The sequence below is a fragment of the Paralichthys olivaceus genome, chromosome 19, assembly GCF_024713975.1.
Source record: "Paralichthys olivaceus isolate ysfri-2021 chromosome 19, ASM2471397v2, whole genome shotgun sequence".
NCBI classification, from domain to species: Eukaryota; Metazoa; Chordata; class Actinopteri; order Pleuronectiformes; family Paralichthyidae; genus Paralichthys; species Paralichthys olivaceus.
In genome coordinates, this window is record NC_091111.1 from 19,165,845 (window position 1) to 19,184,074 (window position 18,230).

The following is an 18,230-nucleotide window of genomic DNA, read 5'->3' on the forward strand; positions in this document are numbered from 1 at the left end:
TTTTGGACTTTTCAGTTTAGTCTGGAACAAAATATCAGGTGTGGGAGGTTCCTCGGATCACGGTCCTCACAACGTACCGAAATTAAGTTCGACCAGAAGAGTTGGGTTCGGATCAAAGAACATCCTGATTAATTGGATGATCAAAGCAAAAGACGTCAATGAAAACAACAAGGTTTTGGTTCAAAATTTAAAACGTGACAATGTTGAATCGTCTCATGTCACCACGACCTTCACAATAAGGTGATGTTTGTCTGACCTACAACACTTCCACGTGTTCATCACGTTCATCAAGAATACATTACTTAAACACCACTTGCGCCATTTTAACGAAGATTCTGACCAATGTTTTCTTATCTGGGATTTGTTTTCTTATGTAAGAACAGAATCTACGCACACTTGGCACCTGAAATGCTTCTGTAACATAATCAGTTATTGTGTTTTTTACTTTTAATTCCACAGTTGCATAATAAGATTGAAATGACCTTAATATTTTATCATTGGTGTTTCGTTTCAGAGCACATTATAAATGTTTTTAAATGCATGGATATATTATATATTATATATATTCAGTTACAAAAACACCCATCTTGAAGGGTTTTTTCTCAGTGCAATAACAGGATGTTCAACATTTAAAAACAAGCTTGTAATACTCACCTGCTCACATAATATGATATTTCCACGCTTCGTCGTGTGTTTTTGACACTCCTCTCATTTCTGTAGAGCACATTGACTGACCTCTGTGTATGATAACGCACAATACAAATACCTTTGCCTCGCCTGATATAAATGCCACATAAAGATATAAAGATTTCATGTGAGTAACTGTGCGAGCCCAGAGACCTGATCATGCTCCTATTTAATCATTTATCAAGCCGATGATTTATCACTGGAGCAAAGGGCTTTGTACAATGTATTTGTTTTGTGTCTTTAACAACTAACTGCTTTAAAGTCCAATTTGAGACAGATTTGACCTGAGAAAAACTTTGGTACAGTTTTTCCCTCCCGTCCTTTGTCCACAGTTCGTCCCTCCTCCTCTGGGGCTGTGCCCATTCTCCTGATAAATCCACAGAAAACTGGACAGAAACCCGTTTTGTTTCAGAGCTCTAGCAGTGTTTAAGTCATGGGGATATTAGATCTATTCCTCCAGACTTCCAGTTCTGTCTCCCTGTTGGGGGCTCTACTGGTTGTGCTGCTGGTCTACCTTGTGTCCTCCTCCAGCTTCAGCTCCCAGGAACACAGGAAAGAACCTCCAGGACCCAGACCACTTCCCCTGCTTGGAAACCTGCTGCAGCTGGACCTCAAGAGAACCTACCACTCATTACTGATGGTAAAGAGATTAACAGAGTAGTTTTAAACTTCTCTTAGGATTGTGTGTACGTTCTTTCAAATGTGTAAATAGCCTACTTACAATTTATGCTGCTGTTTTTAGTTGTCCAAGAAATATGGATCAGTGTTCACCATTTATTTGGGACGCAAGAAAGTGGTGGTTCTAGCCGGATACAAGACGGTGAAGGAAGCGCTTGTTAACTGTGCTGAAGAGTTTGGAGACAGAGACCCGATGTTAATTATGCAAGAAACTAGTGGCGGACATGGTAAGAAAATGTATTTTTTAATTCTTTCGCAAATGACTTTAACAAATGTTTTATCTCGAGGACGACATCATTTTTCCACCATAGCCATTGAGGGGTATAGTTAATTCTTTAAAACATTGACCTCGCTATTGCAGTGATGGGCAAGGTGTCTGGTGTCAGATGGTAGTGAGGATGATGCTATTCTGTCATTGTTAATTTAGTCTTCGTAATCTCACCATCTACTGCCTGTGCTTTCAGGTGTTCTGCAGACGTTGTGTCTCCCAGGCTGTTTCCAGGCTTTAGCTATAATCGATCACTTACGAATGTATTTTATGTTTATTTCATTAGGGGTTATATGGTCCAATGGGGATGCGTGGAAAGAAATGAGGCGCTTTACCTTGACAAACCTAAGAGATTATGGGATGGGTAAAAAAGCGTGTGAGGAAAAAATTATCGAGGAATGCCAGTACCTCACTGAAGTGTTTAACAAGTTTAAAGGTAAGTGTTTCCAAACACGTATATAATCAACATCTCATGCTTTAAAGAAATGAACGTATCTCACCTTGTTGTTCTTGTTGCAGGAGAAGCCTTTGACACGACCCAACCATTGAGCTGTGCAGTCTCTAATATCATCTGCTCCATGGTCTATGGAAACAGATTTGAATATGATGATCCAGAGTTTACGTCTTTGGTTTATCGATCAAACAAACAATTTCAACTCCTGGCCTCTGCATCAGTGCAGGTATCACATCATATGTTTGTATCGTATAGTTACAGCGCTTTGATTTAAATACACATAATAATCTAACAGAACAGAATCCCAATGACATTCAATTGTTAATTTCAAATATATATTTATATATAAATGTGTGTATTTTACAGTTATACAACCTGTTCCCATGGATTGGTAAATTCTTCAGTAACCCGAAGGCTGTAAAGAAAATGATTGAAGACAATAAGGAACAGAACTTGAAGCTGTTCAGACGTCTGAAAGAGACTCTCAGTCCACAGATGTGCAGAGGATTTGTAGACGCCTTTCTGGTTCAAAAGGAACATATGGAGGTTGGCAGACACTTTCCTATCATAGCTCAATGCCAATTCACACCCGTCTATGATATTTGATTCAATCCACGTCTGCAGCCCGAGCATGTCACACACATTGTATATCAAGATATCCTTCGTTCTCTCTGTGCAGAAATCTGAGAACAGCAACAGTCACTACCACGATAAAAACCTCATGCTAACAGTTCTCAATCTGTTTGCTGCCGGGACTGACACAACTGCAACTACACTGAGATGGGCGCTGCTGCTTATGACCAAGTATCCACAAATACAGGGTGAGGAGCTGTAAATGTGCACAGCTCTATTACATTGATGCTTTGTTACACCAAGATCAACCCAGAGAGAATAAGTTTCCCACTTTCCATCAGACCAGGTCCAGGAGGAGCTGCGGAGGGTGATAGGAAGTCGTCAGGTGCAGGTTGAAGACAGGAAGAACCTGCCCTTCACTGATGCCGTCATCCATGAGACGCAGAGACTGGCCAACATCGCCCCCCTGTCTCTGCCTCACAAGACCAGCCAAGACGTCACCTTCCAGGGTCACTTCATTGAGAAGGTCAGACTCATTAAAACACTGAATATGGAGAATAGAATCAAACAGTTTTAACAGAAGTGTCCTGCTTTTAATTTAGCAAATCACAAATTGATTCCTTTAAAGATTTCAATTACTTTGATAAGAATAACGTTGTCCACAGGGGACCACAGTTTATCCTCTGTTGACGTCTGTCCTGTACGATGAGCATGAGTGGGAGAAACCTCACTCCTTCTACCCCGCCCACTTCCTGAACAAAGAGGGAAAGTTCGTCAAGCGAGACGCCTTCATGCCTTTTTCTGCAGGTTCGTGAGCACAAGCACTTTCCTTTCATCGTTCTCTTAGATGCAGATGATATTTTACTTTGCCGTCCCTCTCAACAGGCCGCAGGGTTTGTCTCGGAGAGAGTCTGGCCAGGATGGAGCTCTTCATCTTCTTCGTCACCTTCCTGCAACACTTCCGTTTCTCTTGTCCACCTGGAGTTTCAGAGGACGACCTGGATCTGACTCCATGTGTGGGCTTGAGCCTCACCCCTCCAGCCCATAAAATTTGTGCCATTCCCTGTATGTGAGGAGGAGGGTGAGGGGGTGGATGAGACAAATCAGATACAATCAAATAGCGAACAAATATGATCAGCAGCATTAATGTGAGGATTTTGAAATTAAATGTTAACCCTAGATTAGGGACCTCAGAGAGATGATTTTATATCTGATTATTTGCCCTTGTAACAAAACAAACTGTAAATTCTCTGATGGTAGTTAGTGAGTAGTTCCATTCTTAGGAGGATAGAAGTTCACCAGTGGAGCTATGGAGACTTCAGGATTCACCCTCTCATGGATCACCCTGGAAAAGGGAACATAGTCAGACCAGTGTGATTTGCTTGTGTGCAGGAGTGTTGAGGAACATGAGAGTGGCAATAGAAATGCTCCTCGCTATGACACGACAGAACGGGAGGTGAGACGGGATTCAAACCATCACAGCACTTCGGGTTCGCGGCGAGCGGATGGTGAGACTGTTGTTCTGCTGGACGCAGGAAAACAAATGATCATGATTGCAGTGATGACTCGTGGATAACTTCTCTCAAAGATTTCATGACGACAACATCTGGACCTTCTGCTCCTGGAGAAAGACTTTAGAGAAGGTTTGTCCACTATGAAGATCTCTACAGGGATGTAACAGCAAGTCTCTGTCAGCAGTCTTATTAGGAATCATTTTAGGCCTTTGAAATGGAGGCTTTAAGGTTGACTCTGGTGTGTCACCCATGTTCATTGAATTGTTTGTATATGCTCCATGGAGACATCCCACACCCTTTGTCCACAGAAACAACTTGACATGATGTGAAGCCCGAGGGCCTCATCCACCGGTTCTCTGCATCATGGCTGCTACAGTTGATTCAGGTCATTTCTCCTGTGGGAAGTGCAGAACAGAATGATGTGCAATGACTCTATCTACTGGAGTGATGTTGAACTGAATATAAAAATATAAAATATAAAAAAAAACAATCCAAACAGAACTGTGTTAGTTACAGATGCAGCTTTTCTAGGAATATTCACCGCTCAGTTTCTGTTCCGTGGGTCGGACGACGCAGTCTTACAGAATGAATTAATCACCACTTGTGGCCACTGTTCCTCAGCTTTAAAACTGAAAATAAATCTTTTCCAGTGATTATTTATAGTCACAGTTAAACACAAGATATATAATGATTGGTTGTCTTAAGTGTTTCGAGGATCTGTCCTGTTTTGTAAATCCGTCATGTATTGACTCTTATCACAGGTCAGAGTCCCGGCTCTTACATAAGTCCTGACACAACGCAAACTGTGAAAGGTCGAATGAGAGACTCAGGAAAACAAGAAAGACATTTAAAACAACAGTATAACAACAAATTATACATTTCATGTTATACATTAAACACAGAGTTGTGTAACTCAGTCAAAGTCTGGATTTCAAAATAAGTGGATGCAAAGGTGTTTCTATTGCTGCACACTCACATAAGAAATTAACCCGATAAAGTTAACTGTTAACTCGGCCTAGATTACCTGTTACGTTGCTACGTTACTGTAACCGTCAATCGTGCTTTCATGATTTATTTATTGTTTGTTTATTTTATTTTCCTTTTTTCCCCATGTATTTATTTATTCATTTTCTCCACCACGCCACATCTTTGTTGCGTCTCCTGCACCAAAAGTAATTCTTGAAAAAGGTCTCGACTTTATTTAAAAAACAACGCACGTCATGTGATGATAATAATTTAATTATTCATGTTTGTAAAGTAAGTACAATTCTACAGCACAACACATGAACATTTCCAGGTGCGATGGTGTAGCGAGGTCACACGGAGCTGAATCTGCTTCGGGTCAAACCTTGACGACACAGATTTTGACCAAATGATCCAGAAACAACCAGGAGGCAGAAATCTTAGTTTGACTCACGGTCGTCTTCCAGCGACTTTTTACGTCCTTTCAACGAAGAAAAAGACAAAAACAAAAGAAATGAGAGAAATGAATAAATCCTAAAATGAGGATGTAGTTCTGTTCATTTCCTCACCTCTGATGATAACAGCAGTGATTATGATCAAGAGGATCAGTTCTACAACACGCACGGTCAACATGATGCAGCTCAGAGGAGGCCAGCCGGAGGAACCTGGGGAATCTGAAGAGCCTGAAGGACCTGGGGAATCTGAAGGACCTGAAGGACCTGGGGAATCTGAAGAGCCTGAAGGACCTGAAGAGCCTGAAGGACCTGAAGGACCTGGGGAATCTGAAGAGCCTGAAGGACCTGGGGAATCTGAAGAGCCTGAAGGACCTGAAGAGCCTGAAGGACCTGAAGGACCTGGGGAATCTGAAGAGCCTGAAGGACCTGGGGAATCTGAAGGACCTGAAGGACCTGGGGAATCTGAAGAGCCTGAAGGACCTGGGGAATCTGAGAAACATGTATCAGAAGTCAGTAATGAAGATTTGTATTAAAACCAAAGATAACATATCTGTGTACAGAAAAAACTGCAAAAATATACAAGCTTTTCATATTTTACAACAAACTATTTTACTTCACTTATTTCAAAGGTTCAGTCTTCAAGTGTCGTTTTTTTAATTAGCTTCAGAATCATACGTTCATATCAGTATTAAGAATAAAACACATAAATGAAAATAAAATAATAATCTGCTAATTCCACGATTCCAGTCTGTCTCTGTCTGGATGTGTACATCTCCAGAATCCTTCAGTTAGTCTGCTTCATACTTGGCCTGTGTTGTAAGTCACTCCTGCTGTGGCCTCTGTCCACAGTCAGAGAGGAGACACATCTGTCCCCTGTGACGCTGAACTGGACAGGGGACACCACAGTCCCCGTCCCTGTATCCAGCCAACGGAATCTCCTGTCCACACAGGAGCTGAATAAAAAGGGTCTCTCCAGAGCGCACTCTATCACCACGTCACCGACTGTGTCTGCTGGAAACCAAGAGACTGACAGGAAACCAGAGATGAATTATTCTTTATGTTATGTTATTGCTTCTTTTAAAAGCACCTAACTTTCTAATCTGGCTTTCAATCGAATTTTATTTATTTATTTCTCCATTTTAAAAAGAAAAGAGGGAAAGAGGTCTGACGAGAGACATCAGTAAGAAGATATTGATTAATCAAACATGCAAGAAAAAATATGAATAGAATAGAAATAATATAAACAATGCACCGTTAGTTATACATATACATATATATATATGTATATATATGTATATACATATATATACATATATATATATATATATATATGTATATATATGTATATATATATGTATATACATATATATACATATATATGTATATACATATACCCCCCCCCCCGATATAATAATAATTAAAATGACATTCTTTAAAACTACAATACCTTCAATTCGCGGTAATAAAATGAGGAGAAACAGAAGTGGAGCCATTCTCTGTCTTACGTTATTGTCTTTGGCACAAAAACTAAAACTGTGTGTTGATGACATTTCCTCTCTGTGGTTGAGTTTCTTTGTGTCATAGCTTCTGTCATCACGCAGCCGGTCAAAAATATCAGACCAGTGAAGAGGCGGCTTCATTCCTGGAGGTTTAAATTGTTCCAGTCTCTCTCTATATAGATTTTTTTTTACCGTATCTTTTAAATGATGTTGTTTTATCTGACCTGCTGCAAAATGTCCTCGTTGTTCTTTTGAATTCTGGTTTTCATTTGTCGACCACTTTGTGACGGATGTTTGGAAAGATGCTGTATATAAATAAAGTTATCGTTATTTTAAATTCAAGTATCTGCACTGCAGGTTTGGATCAGTGAATATCCTGGATAAAAAAAAAAGGCCCTATTGTGTGCGTATCTAAATCATCACCTGTGTATTCATTGTCAAGAAACCACAGAAACACTTACCGTCACATTTATCATCCTGCTGCCGGAAATGATTAAAAGTCCCCAACAAATGCACAATTTCATGAATTGTCTCAGCAGCGGTCACAGAACCACTTCACCACATCTCCTTCTAGTTTTAGTCGTATGGAAAAAACGTGGAATAACGGACGGAGGCAATCCGATCCAAACATGAGCCTGAACACTTTTATAAACACAAACACCAAAACATTTGTCACGCATCAGACCAGAGAATCTCAGTGCTTCTTGCTACGGTTTATTCACAGGTTCATAAATAGCTAAACTTGACCAAAAAATAAAAAGAACATTTTACAAACACGTGTTATAAAAAAAATGACATAGACAAAGAAATGTCAGATCCTCGTCCACCAGAATCTACAGAGCAGAAAAAAATCATTAACACAAACTGTGTTGAAACGGAACAGAAGAAATATTTACATGCAGAGTTTGTTCTGAGTGAAAAACCTTTCTGCTATTCTCAGACATGTGAGAGACCAGAGACGTTATCAGATCTCTTCATGTTAAAGATATGGTGACGTGTTTTAATCTTGACAATCAATAACCTCATGCTCCTGAACCAGAATCACCGTGAGAGTGTCTCACGTCATTTCCTGACACTTGAAGTCAAAATAGCGAAACTATTCTCTGTCCTGCATTCAAAGTTTAAACTGAAATAAAAGAACTAAAGTATTAGAAAGAATCAAAAACTAGTCAAAGTATCAAACAGAACATTTCAGTACAGTTAATTATATTCTACCATAGGTTAGTTTGATGTTCTCAAACTGTACAAGCAAAAGTAATATATACCACTTTGTTTTACAAATGGAAAGTGAAGGTTGTGTAAATATAAAAGATGGTTTTCCTCTTGTCACACGTTTGTGCTTCCCCTGTCTGTTTCTGCTGCTGTGTCGCGACTAACCCACACGATGGCGCCGTTCTTCTACCTCCACTTCTGTCACCTGCAGATTCTCAGCCTCCAGGAACAGGAGTCGACGTTTGAGATTGTGCATTAAAAGGAGTTAAAACTGGAAGTTGTGCGTTTATTTTCTCGTTGTGGGCTGAACTCGGGACGCGTTCACATTGTGTGTGGTCCACCGCGGCGCGTGGAGCGACAAGCGCTGCAGCATGTTCATCGAAAATATCACAACCCAGTACAATCGTCTTCTTATGTCACATTCGTCACATCATGTCGGTCGTTCTCCTTCGCGGTGTCACTGAGCTCTTCGCTGTGACGACTTTGTGTTGATGAAAATCTGTCAACAAATAAATTATGAAGGACTTTAGAGGGTTAATTAACGACCTCAGCCAAGGAGGCAGAGTTTAGCAAATGTCCGTTTGCCGGTTTATTGGTTGGTTTCCGTGTTTGTCGGCAGGATTACACAAAAACCAATGAGAACGATTTTCCACCGAGGGGCAGAATGTGAGGACGCAGATGTCCGAGTCAGTGGCTGTGGACTTTTTCATGTCGGCCCTCGAGCAAAAACTCGAGAGAATGTCCTGAGTGACTTCCTAGTTTATGAATCATTTTAAGGAGACTTTAAATTTTGTGTTTTAGGGCTCAGGTTTCTAACCTCCTCCATCTTCCCTCCGTTCCCTCGTTCACGGTGTGATGACGAGTAGATGAAGAGAAAAAAAGCTCAGGGACACTCGCTCCTGAAATCTGAATCCAAACTTAATTCAACCTTCAGCGGACATTAGAAGATCGACTGTCCGCCTGAAGCAGCTTCAAAACAAAGCAGAGGTGATCAAAGTTCACGTGGGATCCCCGACACAACCACCGTCACACGGGGGGAAAGAAACGATGATGTCACGACATCGACAGTGCGTCTCACAACCGCAGTCCAGAGCATCAGTAGATGATTCAAGTAAAATCAGGAAATGTTGGCAGAGGCCGCGGGACAAAACTAAAGCTGCTCACTGTTTCCTCCTCCCAGTGACCTGCAGACAGATTTGCAAAGTGCCACATTCACAAAGTACAACACAGATAAAGTGCGAGGAGCTTCTTCTGCATGCTGTTGCTTGCATACTCGAGATCCACAGAGCTAACGCTTCTCTCACTCCGCCGGGGACGGGGGGGCATGAGGGTCGTGGATCCCTCAGCAGAGGGGCAATGTTTGGGCGGAGGGTTTCACTAACTCCCTCTGGTTAGTCAGCCCCCCCCCCGCTCGGCCTGGATCCAGGTTAGTTTGTGTCTGTGCTTGTGCTTGACTCACATCTTTCACTTTTCCAAATATCAAGGAAATTATGCTCAGCAATTAATAAGTTCACCTTCAGGTGCGTGGGAGCCGACACGTATCCCAGGGCGGCGGGGACACCTCCGTGTCCGTCCAGCGATTCAGGGGCTTGGCAGCGTCACACTGAGGTTTCATGGGAGAAGCTGAGGGAGGACGCCAGACTGACTCCGTTGGTTTTGTTGTCGAGTATAGTTCGCTCCTCGGGAGACTCCTCAGGGACCTAGGAGAGGGAAAGAAATGTTATAATAGATGTACAGAAGCTAAATGAGCTTCTAATGAGCTAAGAGTGCGACAGGTGTGAAGGAATATTTATCAAGTGAATGATGATGTTTCATGGATCTTTCATAAAGTGGCCTTTTCTTTCTAACCTGAGCGACCTGAGTGTAATAACCTCCGAGTCTTTCTAACAGATCTACGGTTCAGCTCTACTCTACTTCAACTCGCTTGAGGAGGAGGAAGAGGATGAGTGTGATGAAGGGCACTTCAGCTGTGACTCAGCAGGTCGGTGGGAGGACGGCACAAAAGACTGATTGAAGAGCACTGGACAAGATTTAACGGCTTGGCTCGTCTGAAGCGTGCTTTGCGGGGCAGCTTCAGAAATCACTGGAGGGAGTCAGTTGGCGGAAAGGTTGAATTTAAGTGGAGGCTGGTTTTAACAGCTTTGTTCAGGGGGAGACAAAAATAAGCATCCAAGCAAACAGGGAAAGTAGAGAAAGGTCCAAGAATGTGTCGTGATAAGGTCACGTCAGGGGAAGCTGTCCTCCAACAGAGACTCCTCAGAGACACAGGGACATAGAGAACCACACATGCTGCCAGAGAACTTACTGCTTGTAGGTGTTTGCAGTCTGCACCCATGTTGACATTGTGTCTTTTCAGTTCTGACTTGATCAAGGCTGAAACGAGTCAAGCGAGGAAATATTACACTTCTAGTATTTGGTTAGATACACACACACACACACACACACACACACACAGACACACACAGCCTACCGGTTAGCAGTATTCCAAGAAGGATCCAAGAGCAGAGGAAGAGGTTTCCAGCCAGTGGATTGTAATCTGTGGTCAGTTTTCCCTGAATCAAAGTGAAAATGATCCCAAATATCTGCAGACACACACACACACACACACACACACACACACACACACACACACACACACACAGACAGACAGACACACACACACACACACATTAGAGACTTGCCGAGCAGTTGAGCACCTCAGGAGTAGAACATCATCGGTATCAGACTTCCTCCATCATTTATCGATGATGTCGCCTCACCTGAGCGAAAGCGTTGAGGAGTCCTGACGATGTCCCCTCAGGCTCCGGGTACGTGATCTCCACTCCGAACTCGAAGCCCAGAGGAAGGTAACCCGTCATGAAGAAGCTGAAACGCAGACGTCACACAGATGAGATGGGACAGAAGCGGTTTCATCTTCCATGTTCAGTTCTTATTCACATTTTAATTTGAACTAGTGCAAAAGTAGCAGCTTCAGTCCTGGACCCTCAGGGTTTAGAGGTCACAGGACCTGCTTCATATCTCATGTTTAACACAAAACAAAGAGCTCACGCCCTCTTCGCCGTTATTTGTTTTCAACACTGCATCGCCAAACCTGCAGGATGACACTGAGGACGTGGGCGGGGAGAACAACGACACGCGATCTCGTTTCAGCAGCTGAACGAAAACAACGGTTTATTGTTGGTGGAAATCTTGATTCTTTCACAGACATATCGGCATCAGAACCCAAAGGTTTTATTTTACAGAATAACCACTGCATTTATGTTAATACTTTACTTTAATGTAAAAAAACATATAGTTATATTTGTGTTTTCTTTCATTTATAATCAAGTTTATGATTAAACTGTAAAATATGTGCAGCCTTGAAGGAAGCAGAGAAGCAGCAGTTTGATGTTGACACAGAGTGAACGCACCCTAACTGTAAATAAGCTGAGTTTACCCACAACACACCTGAGGACTGAAGTGTTGCAGTTTAAATTGTCTGGACTTTTCATGTTATTACTGCAGAGGTGATGTTTTACACCTCTGTCCATTTGTTTGTGTGTTTAGACTTTTGTTGATTCTCAGAGAATAATTCATGGATCTTGATGAAATGTTTCAGGGACTGATATTCATGAGTGTCTGTAATTTGGTGCAGCTTGACTGAATGTATGGGTTTTGTCAGAAGTGTGAAAATTCAAACAGTGTGCATGAACGAACACATGGTAAATGTTTGCACTGTTATTGGTTCAGTGAATGAGGCTCGTCATACCCCAGGACTCCAGCTGTGAAGAAGACCAGGTAGATGCTGTTGAGGTCCAGAGTGAAGGTGAAGACCACCATGCCCAGAAAGGACAGGATGTACACGATCAGAGTCGTCATCCTGGAAAACAGCCGTCAGTCAGTGGATCAGTGATAATCAGTCTCCGCTCAGAGGTGATATTATCTCTGTCATCGTCGCTACAGGTCAACTGTGAACTGACAGGAACTTTGGAGATGCATTAAACCAAAGCTTTGTTTGCAAACCTGGTCTCATCATCAGCTCAGAGACAAGAGTTCATCTTGACTTGAAGGATTTTTGTTTTGTTCTCACAGGAGCTTCAGACACAAGAGACAGATCTGAGAAAACACTGTTGGACAAAGTTTCAAATAACGTCTCCAAGTGTTTTGTTCATCTCATGTTTGAAAACACTGAAGCTCCTGTGGACACGACAAAGACATTATCTCCTCAAATGAGCAAGTGGGAAGAGTGTGTGTCTGTGTGTGTGTGTGTGTTTGTGTGTGTGTGTGTTTCCTACTTGTACGTCTTTGTGTGGTCCAGCCACAGGCCACAGAGGATGGATCCGACCATCCCCGCAACGACCAGAGTCAAACCAATCCTCCCAGCGTTCAACTCCTGGTTCTGAGGAGAGGAAACCAGAGGACAGGAAAGGAAAGGAAAGGAGGAGAGGTTTTATGAGAACAAAGGGCTTCTGTCGTCCTTCAACGGATCAAATCTCCGCAGAAACACGTGGGTTTCACCTTACAGGTGTTTTTTATAAAATGTCACATGTTCTGTAACTATGTTAAGGGCGAGGGTTGTTTTGTGTGTTTGTGTGTGTTTTAGAGTCTCTCTCTCTTCATTGTTTTCTTGAGCGTGCGTGCACGTGTGACTGTGTGTGTGTGTGTGTGCACACTGACAGTGGTATGGTGGGCAGCAGGCATGCGTGAAAGCAGCTAATGAACTCGGAGCCACAGACAATAAACTTGTGTCTCATCGAAGCCGTCAGAAGCTCCTCTGTTCTTTTCTGTATCTGCCTCTCGCTCCCTCTTTTCTTCCGTCCACTTTCCATCGAATGTTTATTTAAACCTGAACGAGTGCATCGCATCGACACAGGGTGAAAATGTAATGTCTGAAGTACGTGTCCCTCCTTCAGAACACAGGAGCAATGTGTGAGAAAAAGTTGTGAAGTAAAACCTCAACTTCCTGCTGTTGGTCTTTTACCTCGTAGTAGGTCATGATCATCTGGTTGAGAAGAGTTGAGACGGAGTAGAAGCAACCAGTCATTATACCTGTGGACAGATGGACAGAGACAAGGGAGAGGCGGAATCAATATGTTTGCTTATAACGATTTCATATTCATCAGTTTTATAAGGGAAATAATCTCAGTGTCATGACAAGGAAATGATTACAGAGTCAATTGAGAGGCATTGGTGAAGAAAATGAACTTATACATTCACAAAAATCCCACATACACACTGGAGGAAAGAAAAACACTGAAAAAGCATCGTGTCGGCTTTAAAACAAGTTGTGTGTGTGTGTGTGTGTGTGTTTGTGTTGCTCTGCCGCACATGATGGGGTCATGTGACCACCATGTGCCAGATCATAGTCATGCTGCAAATATCAAAGTGCAGAAAAGCCCCTCTGGCAGTTTTAATGCTGGAGACTCGAAGTGATCCCAGTGTCTTTCAGGGGAAACAACTTCTGGATCATAAACCTCAGAGAGCACAAGGATTCTCACTGAGTTTAATATGAAACAACACATGTGTTTTAAAAGCAGGAATTATAATAAGTAGAAAAATGAGTATAATATGAACTGTAGGTATATATGAGCCCCACCGATATGGATTTTATAGCTACTAAAAACTATCTGATGGAACAGAAATGCTTTTATCAGTTTACCGTAGCTGATGAGCAGCAGGACGAAGGCTTTATTCTTTATCAGGTTGAGGATGGACTGTTTGTAGGAGTAGTCCTCGGGAGGAGAGTCCGGTAGAACAGCCTGGGCCGGGCTGGGCGGGAGGGGGGGTCGGTCCTTTATCACTGCAGGACGCACAAGAAACAATAAAGTTTTGATTTGACTTGTTCAGATGACTAAATACCAAGTTATAAGAAAACCAGATGACCCCCTCCAGTTGACCCAGGGAGGCTCCCTGGGGAACTTCGATAATAATAACAATTCCACAAATGTCTTTATGCCCTTTAACAACCCGCGGGTAGCACAGCAGCATCAGTACTGGTGTCAACAGAACGAGCGGTTTTCAGATTAAAAGAAGAATTCTTGAATACTGCTTGTGGTGCGTTTTTAAAATCATAGCACCACAACTGTATAAATATTATACGACACTGTAAAACCGGTTCAGAGACCTCTCGTGATGCAGGCGTCCCTCAGGGCCATGAGGTGCAGTCTTACATACAGGAACAAAACGTTTTTCACATCATGTACAATGTGACCTCGGATAATGTGGGTTAATGTTTAGGATTTATTACCCGGTCGTCCTCACACGTGTATAAATCAGCGCAGAGTTCGCATGAAGAATTTCTTTAGTGGAACATGTGAGTTTTATATGAGTTGTGAATTAACGACTGTGTCGTCACACTCACTGAACTGAGACACGATGGACATTACCCATGATCCCCAGCTTCCTGAACCAGTAGTAACAAATCCACCTGTTAGGAGAATTCTTTTTAAATTAAATTGAAGCTATAATAGTTTTGATGTATTTTTGTGAGAAGCTCTTCCTCCGTTTGTTTGACACATTAAAATCTGGAGCAGAAAAAAAACACATTTGTAGGACTGGGATATTTGAGTTAAACCTGAAGTTAGCCTGATTAAATCCACAAACACAAACACACTCTTGTTTACTATCTTCATGGGGACAACTCATTGACTTATTGTACTTTGTTGTGTTGCTGCCTGTCGGCCAGGATCTCAACAGGTTGTTTCCGGGTTAAATAAAGGTTAAAAACATTGAACCATAACTATCACAACTGCAGTTTAACTTCAACCTAATTGTAACCTGAACCCTAAAACTAAGTCAACTTTCAGAAAGTAGTCTGAACCGCAAAATTGATGTCCCCATGAGAGACGCGTTCCCACGGGTTGGTGTGTTTTCAGCTTCACGTCCCCCCTGGGGTATAAAGATGAGCACACACACACACACACCTCCATGTGATGTCACCTCACACAGCTTTAAGGTAACTGAACCACAAAGTAAATAGAACAGATGGCTGCAGAGGGTAAACGTCTACGTGCCATAATGCAAGGCAGTATTTGAGTTGTGTGTCTGTGTTCACCACTGTGTGACCGTGGTGGGTAGCCTACCTATTACTGTGAGTATGAAGAGGCCCGTGGAGACAGCGGCGGTACCGTAGAACATGATGCTGATGTTGTGACCCGTCAGCTCAACATCGTCAGGTGTGTTGGGAACTAACACTGGAGGCAACAGGAAGCCGATGGCTGTTCCCAGCTGGAGACACAGAGAGGAAGACAAATGTTGTTATACTGTGTTTTATCAAATTACAGATTAAAATAAAGGTTTGATAACAACATTATAGAACATCACTCAGCATAGGTTTGTTTGGTTTGTCGACTAGCATTACACAAAGACTACGGGACGGATTACCACACAACTTGGTGGATGGATGTGGTGAAGGTTTGAGGAGAATCCATTAGCTGTTGGTGTTGATCCGGATCAGGGGGCGGATCATTCAGTCCAGGTTTATTATTGGATTTATTAATGAGCCGTTAATGATGGGTTGCCAGGTTGTGGGGAATCGTCCTCCAGCACTTTACTTGAAAGAAAATCAAAGGTACAGGGAGAGCTCCTCTTTGGACTCGTCTTCTGGAAATGCTCTGTGTGGATCAAAGTCCATTTATCAACCGCTCAATAACGTGAATTACTGGTAAACCCTTAATATGTTTCACGTAAGACACAAGGTTTGCGATCATGACTGGTAACATGACAAGTCCAAGTTTTAAATGCTTTTATCATTTAGCTTGTTGCCTCTGATGTTTAGTTTTTCTTTGTCCTCTTTGTGAAACACTTCGTCTGGAAAGGTGCCATCAGAATAAACTGATAACTACGATGATGATGATTCATTATTTTGATTCTCACATTGAATTAGTCTGTTTATCTGCAATGAGGATTCTAAAGTCAATGTGTTTTTTTATATCATGTGTACAATGAATTGTCTGTGGCTCGTGCACGCGCTGACCTGGTTCCCGAGCACTGCCGTGGCGCACGCGGTGGACACCTCACGCGGACCGAACCACACCGAGGCGATGCGGGACGGGAGGCCGAGGATGAACACCTGGGCCACGGAGCAGATGACCTGCGCGGTGACGGTGACTCCGAACAGCTCCGGGCTGACGCTGACGCACTTGAGCCAGGCGCCGGCGCAGTTGAGGCTCGAGCCGAGCAGGGCCGTGAGCCGCAGACCCTTCCGGTCCAGCAGCCAGGTGGCCGGGAGGATGAGCGGCACGTAGGCGACCATGTAGACGATGGAGAGCCAGTCCACCTTGTCGTTGGACACCCCGTAGAAGCGGGTGAAGACGTTGGTGATGATGCTGTACTGGATCCACTGGAAGGCGTTCACCAGCGAGGACAGGCTGAACACGGCGAGCACCGCGAACCTGCGCGCGAACAGCCGCGTCTCCCGGCTCTTCGCTGCCGCCTCTCCTGCGCCTCCGTTGGGCAGCATCGCGTCTCTCTCATCCGGCGGCGGCGCCTCCTTCTCCTTCTCCTCTGACTCCCTCTCCTCCTCCTCCTCCTGAGCGGTGTCGGCGTCTGCCCCGCCCGCCCTCAGCGCTCCGTTTGTCGGACCCGCGTGTCGCTCGGCCGCGGCGCCGCCCTGGACCTCCGGACTCTTCCTGGAGATGGTGGCGGCGTCGCCCGGTGCGCCTGCGTCCGCGCGCACATGCTCCTGCAGCAGCTCCCCGGCCACCATGATGCTCGGAGCGCTCGTCGTCCTCCCCCGCAGAGCGGCTTCCTCATCCGCCGGAGACCGAGATGAAGTCAAACCAGAACCGAGAGAGAAGAATCACAACAGCGTCCAGCTCATCACGATCAGATCCGCGATCCGGTAACTTCTGCACGGAACCGTTCAGCCTGCGCGCTGCCCCCCTCTCTCCCCTCTCTCTCCTCTCTCCCCCTCTCTGTCTCTCTCTCTCTCTTTTGTACAGTCCACTGTGACACACGGGCCTTCCGATGCTAATGAACCAATAGAGGAGGAGCTGGGACTTGTAGTAACCTGTAGTATATTGTAGTACTTGCAGTAACCTGTAGTATATTGTACTACAACCAGGGTGGAGGTGTGACCAACCATGATGAGACCAACGACATAAACAGGATCTGCATTCATTAAAATATAACAATGATAATAGAATAATTATAATATGATAATGATAACAACATCTTCTCTTACACAAATGAATTGCTGTAATATTAGAATATTGTTTGGTAGTAATAGCTGATTACAGACTTATCACCAAATGTATTAATTCAATGAGGCCTTTCTAAATTAACCCGACAGTAATATAAGATACTAATACAGAGAAAAAAGAAAAATGTAATAAAAATAGAATAGAACTTCAAGTTTGAGTTCGCTGTGTAAACTACCTCAATGTGGTCTAGTAAATACATATTAATGTTATATTATATCATGGAATATATTTGTATCTATAAGGAAACTTTACTTAAAGAGAGTTAAGTAACAGACTGAGTGCAAAAATAAAATGTTTCATCTTGGTTTAAGCACATAGAATTTATAATTTACATAAGATCTGATCCAAACAGTCAGATAAACTATTTGACTGTTAAATGGTCTAAGTGCACGAACTCAGATTAGTGCGTCCATATGCTCCTGAACCTCTAATCCTAATCATCCTCTGACCCAGTGGCCACTGCAGCAGGTGGAGATCTGGATCCAGATCCTGTTCTCGCGAGGTCACAGCAACCAAAGCTTTTCCAGGATCAATGAAGAAGTTTCCAGTGACTGATATCATCTCTGCTGTTCTCTGGAGGATCACATCACCTTCCTGTCAGGAGAGATGGTGGAGAGGGAAGAGGTCTCACTCTGTGTCTGTTTTCAGGCACCAACAGGTGAGCAATTTTGGCAACTGTTAGATTTCTGTCTGTTTGTATTTTGACTTTATCTCTGGGAGGACGTGGAGGCGCATCCACCCGTCT

The 18,230-nt window shown here is 43.3% G+C and overlaps 2 protein-coding genes and 1 long non-coding RNA gene across 4 annotated transcripts; 1 reads left to right on the forward strand and 2 right to left on the reverse strand.

Moving 5' to 3' along the window:
* The first annotated feature begins 753 nt into the window (after positions 1 to 753).
* LOC109642904 (cytochrome P450 2K1-like) lies at positions 754 to 4,855 on the forward strand. The gene is made up of 9 exons (XM_020107849.2): positions 754 to 1,327; positions 1,430 to 1,592; positions 1,920 to 2,069; positions 2,153 to 2,313; positions 2,454 to 2,633; positions 2,767 to 2,908; positions 3,002 to 3,186; positions 3,326 to 3,467; positions 3,546 to 4,855. Exons 1-9 carry the CDS (start codon positions 1,121 to 1,123, stop codon positions 3,731 to 3,733), a joined length of 1,518 nt encoding a protein of 505 aa, XP_019963408.2. The 5' UTR covers positions 754 to 1,120; the 3' UTR covers positions 3,734 to 4,855.
* A 542-nt stretch (positions 4,856 to 5,397) lies between these two features.
* LOC138405611 (uncharacterized) lies at positions 5,398 to 5,844 on the reverse strand. The gene is made up of 2 exons (XR_011239406.1): positions 5,707 to 5,844; positions 5,398 to 5,618 (listed from the first exon to the last, which is right to left on the reverse strand). It is a non-coding gene; the product is annotated as an uncharacterized lncRNA (long non-coding RNA).
* A 1,939-nt stretch (positions 5,845 to 7,783) lies between these two features.
* Positions 7,784 to 17,280, reverse strand: flvcr1 (FLVCR choline and heme transporter 1). 2 transcript variants are annotated; one of them, XR_002203688.2, is made up of 11 exons: positions 16,258 to 17,280; positions 15,365 to 15,509; positions 13,942 to 14,082; positions 13,264 to 13,331; positions 12,578 to 12,681; positions 12,052 to 12,162; positions 11,063 to 11,168; positions 10,774 to 10,885; positions 10,609 to 10,676; positions 9,818 to 10,003; positions 7,784 to 8,802 (listed from the first exon to the last, which is right to left on the reverse strand). XR_002203688.2 is itself a non-coding variant. In XM_020107848.2 (10 exons), the coding sequence occupies exons 1-10, from the start codon at positions 16,987 to 16,989 to the stop codon at positions 9,902 to 9,904; spliced, it is 1,689 nt and encodes a 562-aa protein (XP_019963407.2). In that variant the 5' UTR covers positions 16,990 to 17,280; the 3' UTR covers positions 7,784 to 9,901. The 2 variants fall into 2 exon arrangements, 1 of the variants encoding a protein (XP_019963407.2); XM_020107848.2 differs by having other exon boundaries at positions 7,784 to 10,003.
* Positions 17,281 to 18,230: the final 950 nt, after the last annotated feature.

Coding starts and splice junctions, on each gene's coding strand:
- LOC109642904 (XM_020107849.2), top strand. CDS start 1,121: ATGGGGATATTAGATCTATTCCTCCAGACTTCCAGTTCTGTCTCCCTG. Junction 3,187..3,325: donor AGGGTCACTTCATTGAGAAG/GTCAGACTCATT, acceptor CGTTGTCCACAG/GGGACCACAGTTTATCCTCT. Junction 3,468..3,545: donor CTTCATGCCTTTTTCTGCAG/GTTCGTGAGCAC, acceptor CCCTCTCAACAG/GCCGCAGGGTTTGTCTCGGA.
- flvcr1 (XM_020107848.2), bottom strand. CDS start 16,989: ATGGTGGCCGGGGAGCTGCTGCAGGAGCATGTGCGCGCGGACGCAGGC. Junction 15,510..16,257: donor CGGCAGTGCTCGGGAACCAG/GTCAGCGCGTGC, acceptor CTGTGTCTCCAG/CTGGGAACAGCCATCGGCTT. Junction 13,332..13,941: donor CCTGCTGCTCATCAGCTACG/GTAAACTGATAA, acceptor ATCTGTCCACAG/GTATAATGACTGGTTGCTTC.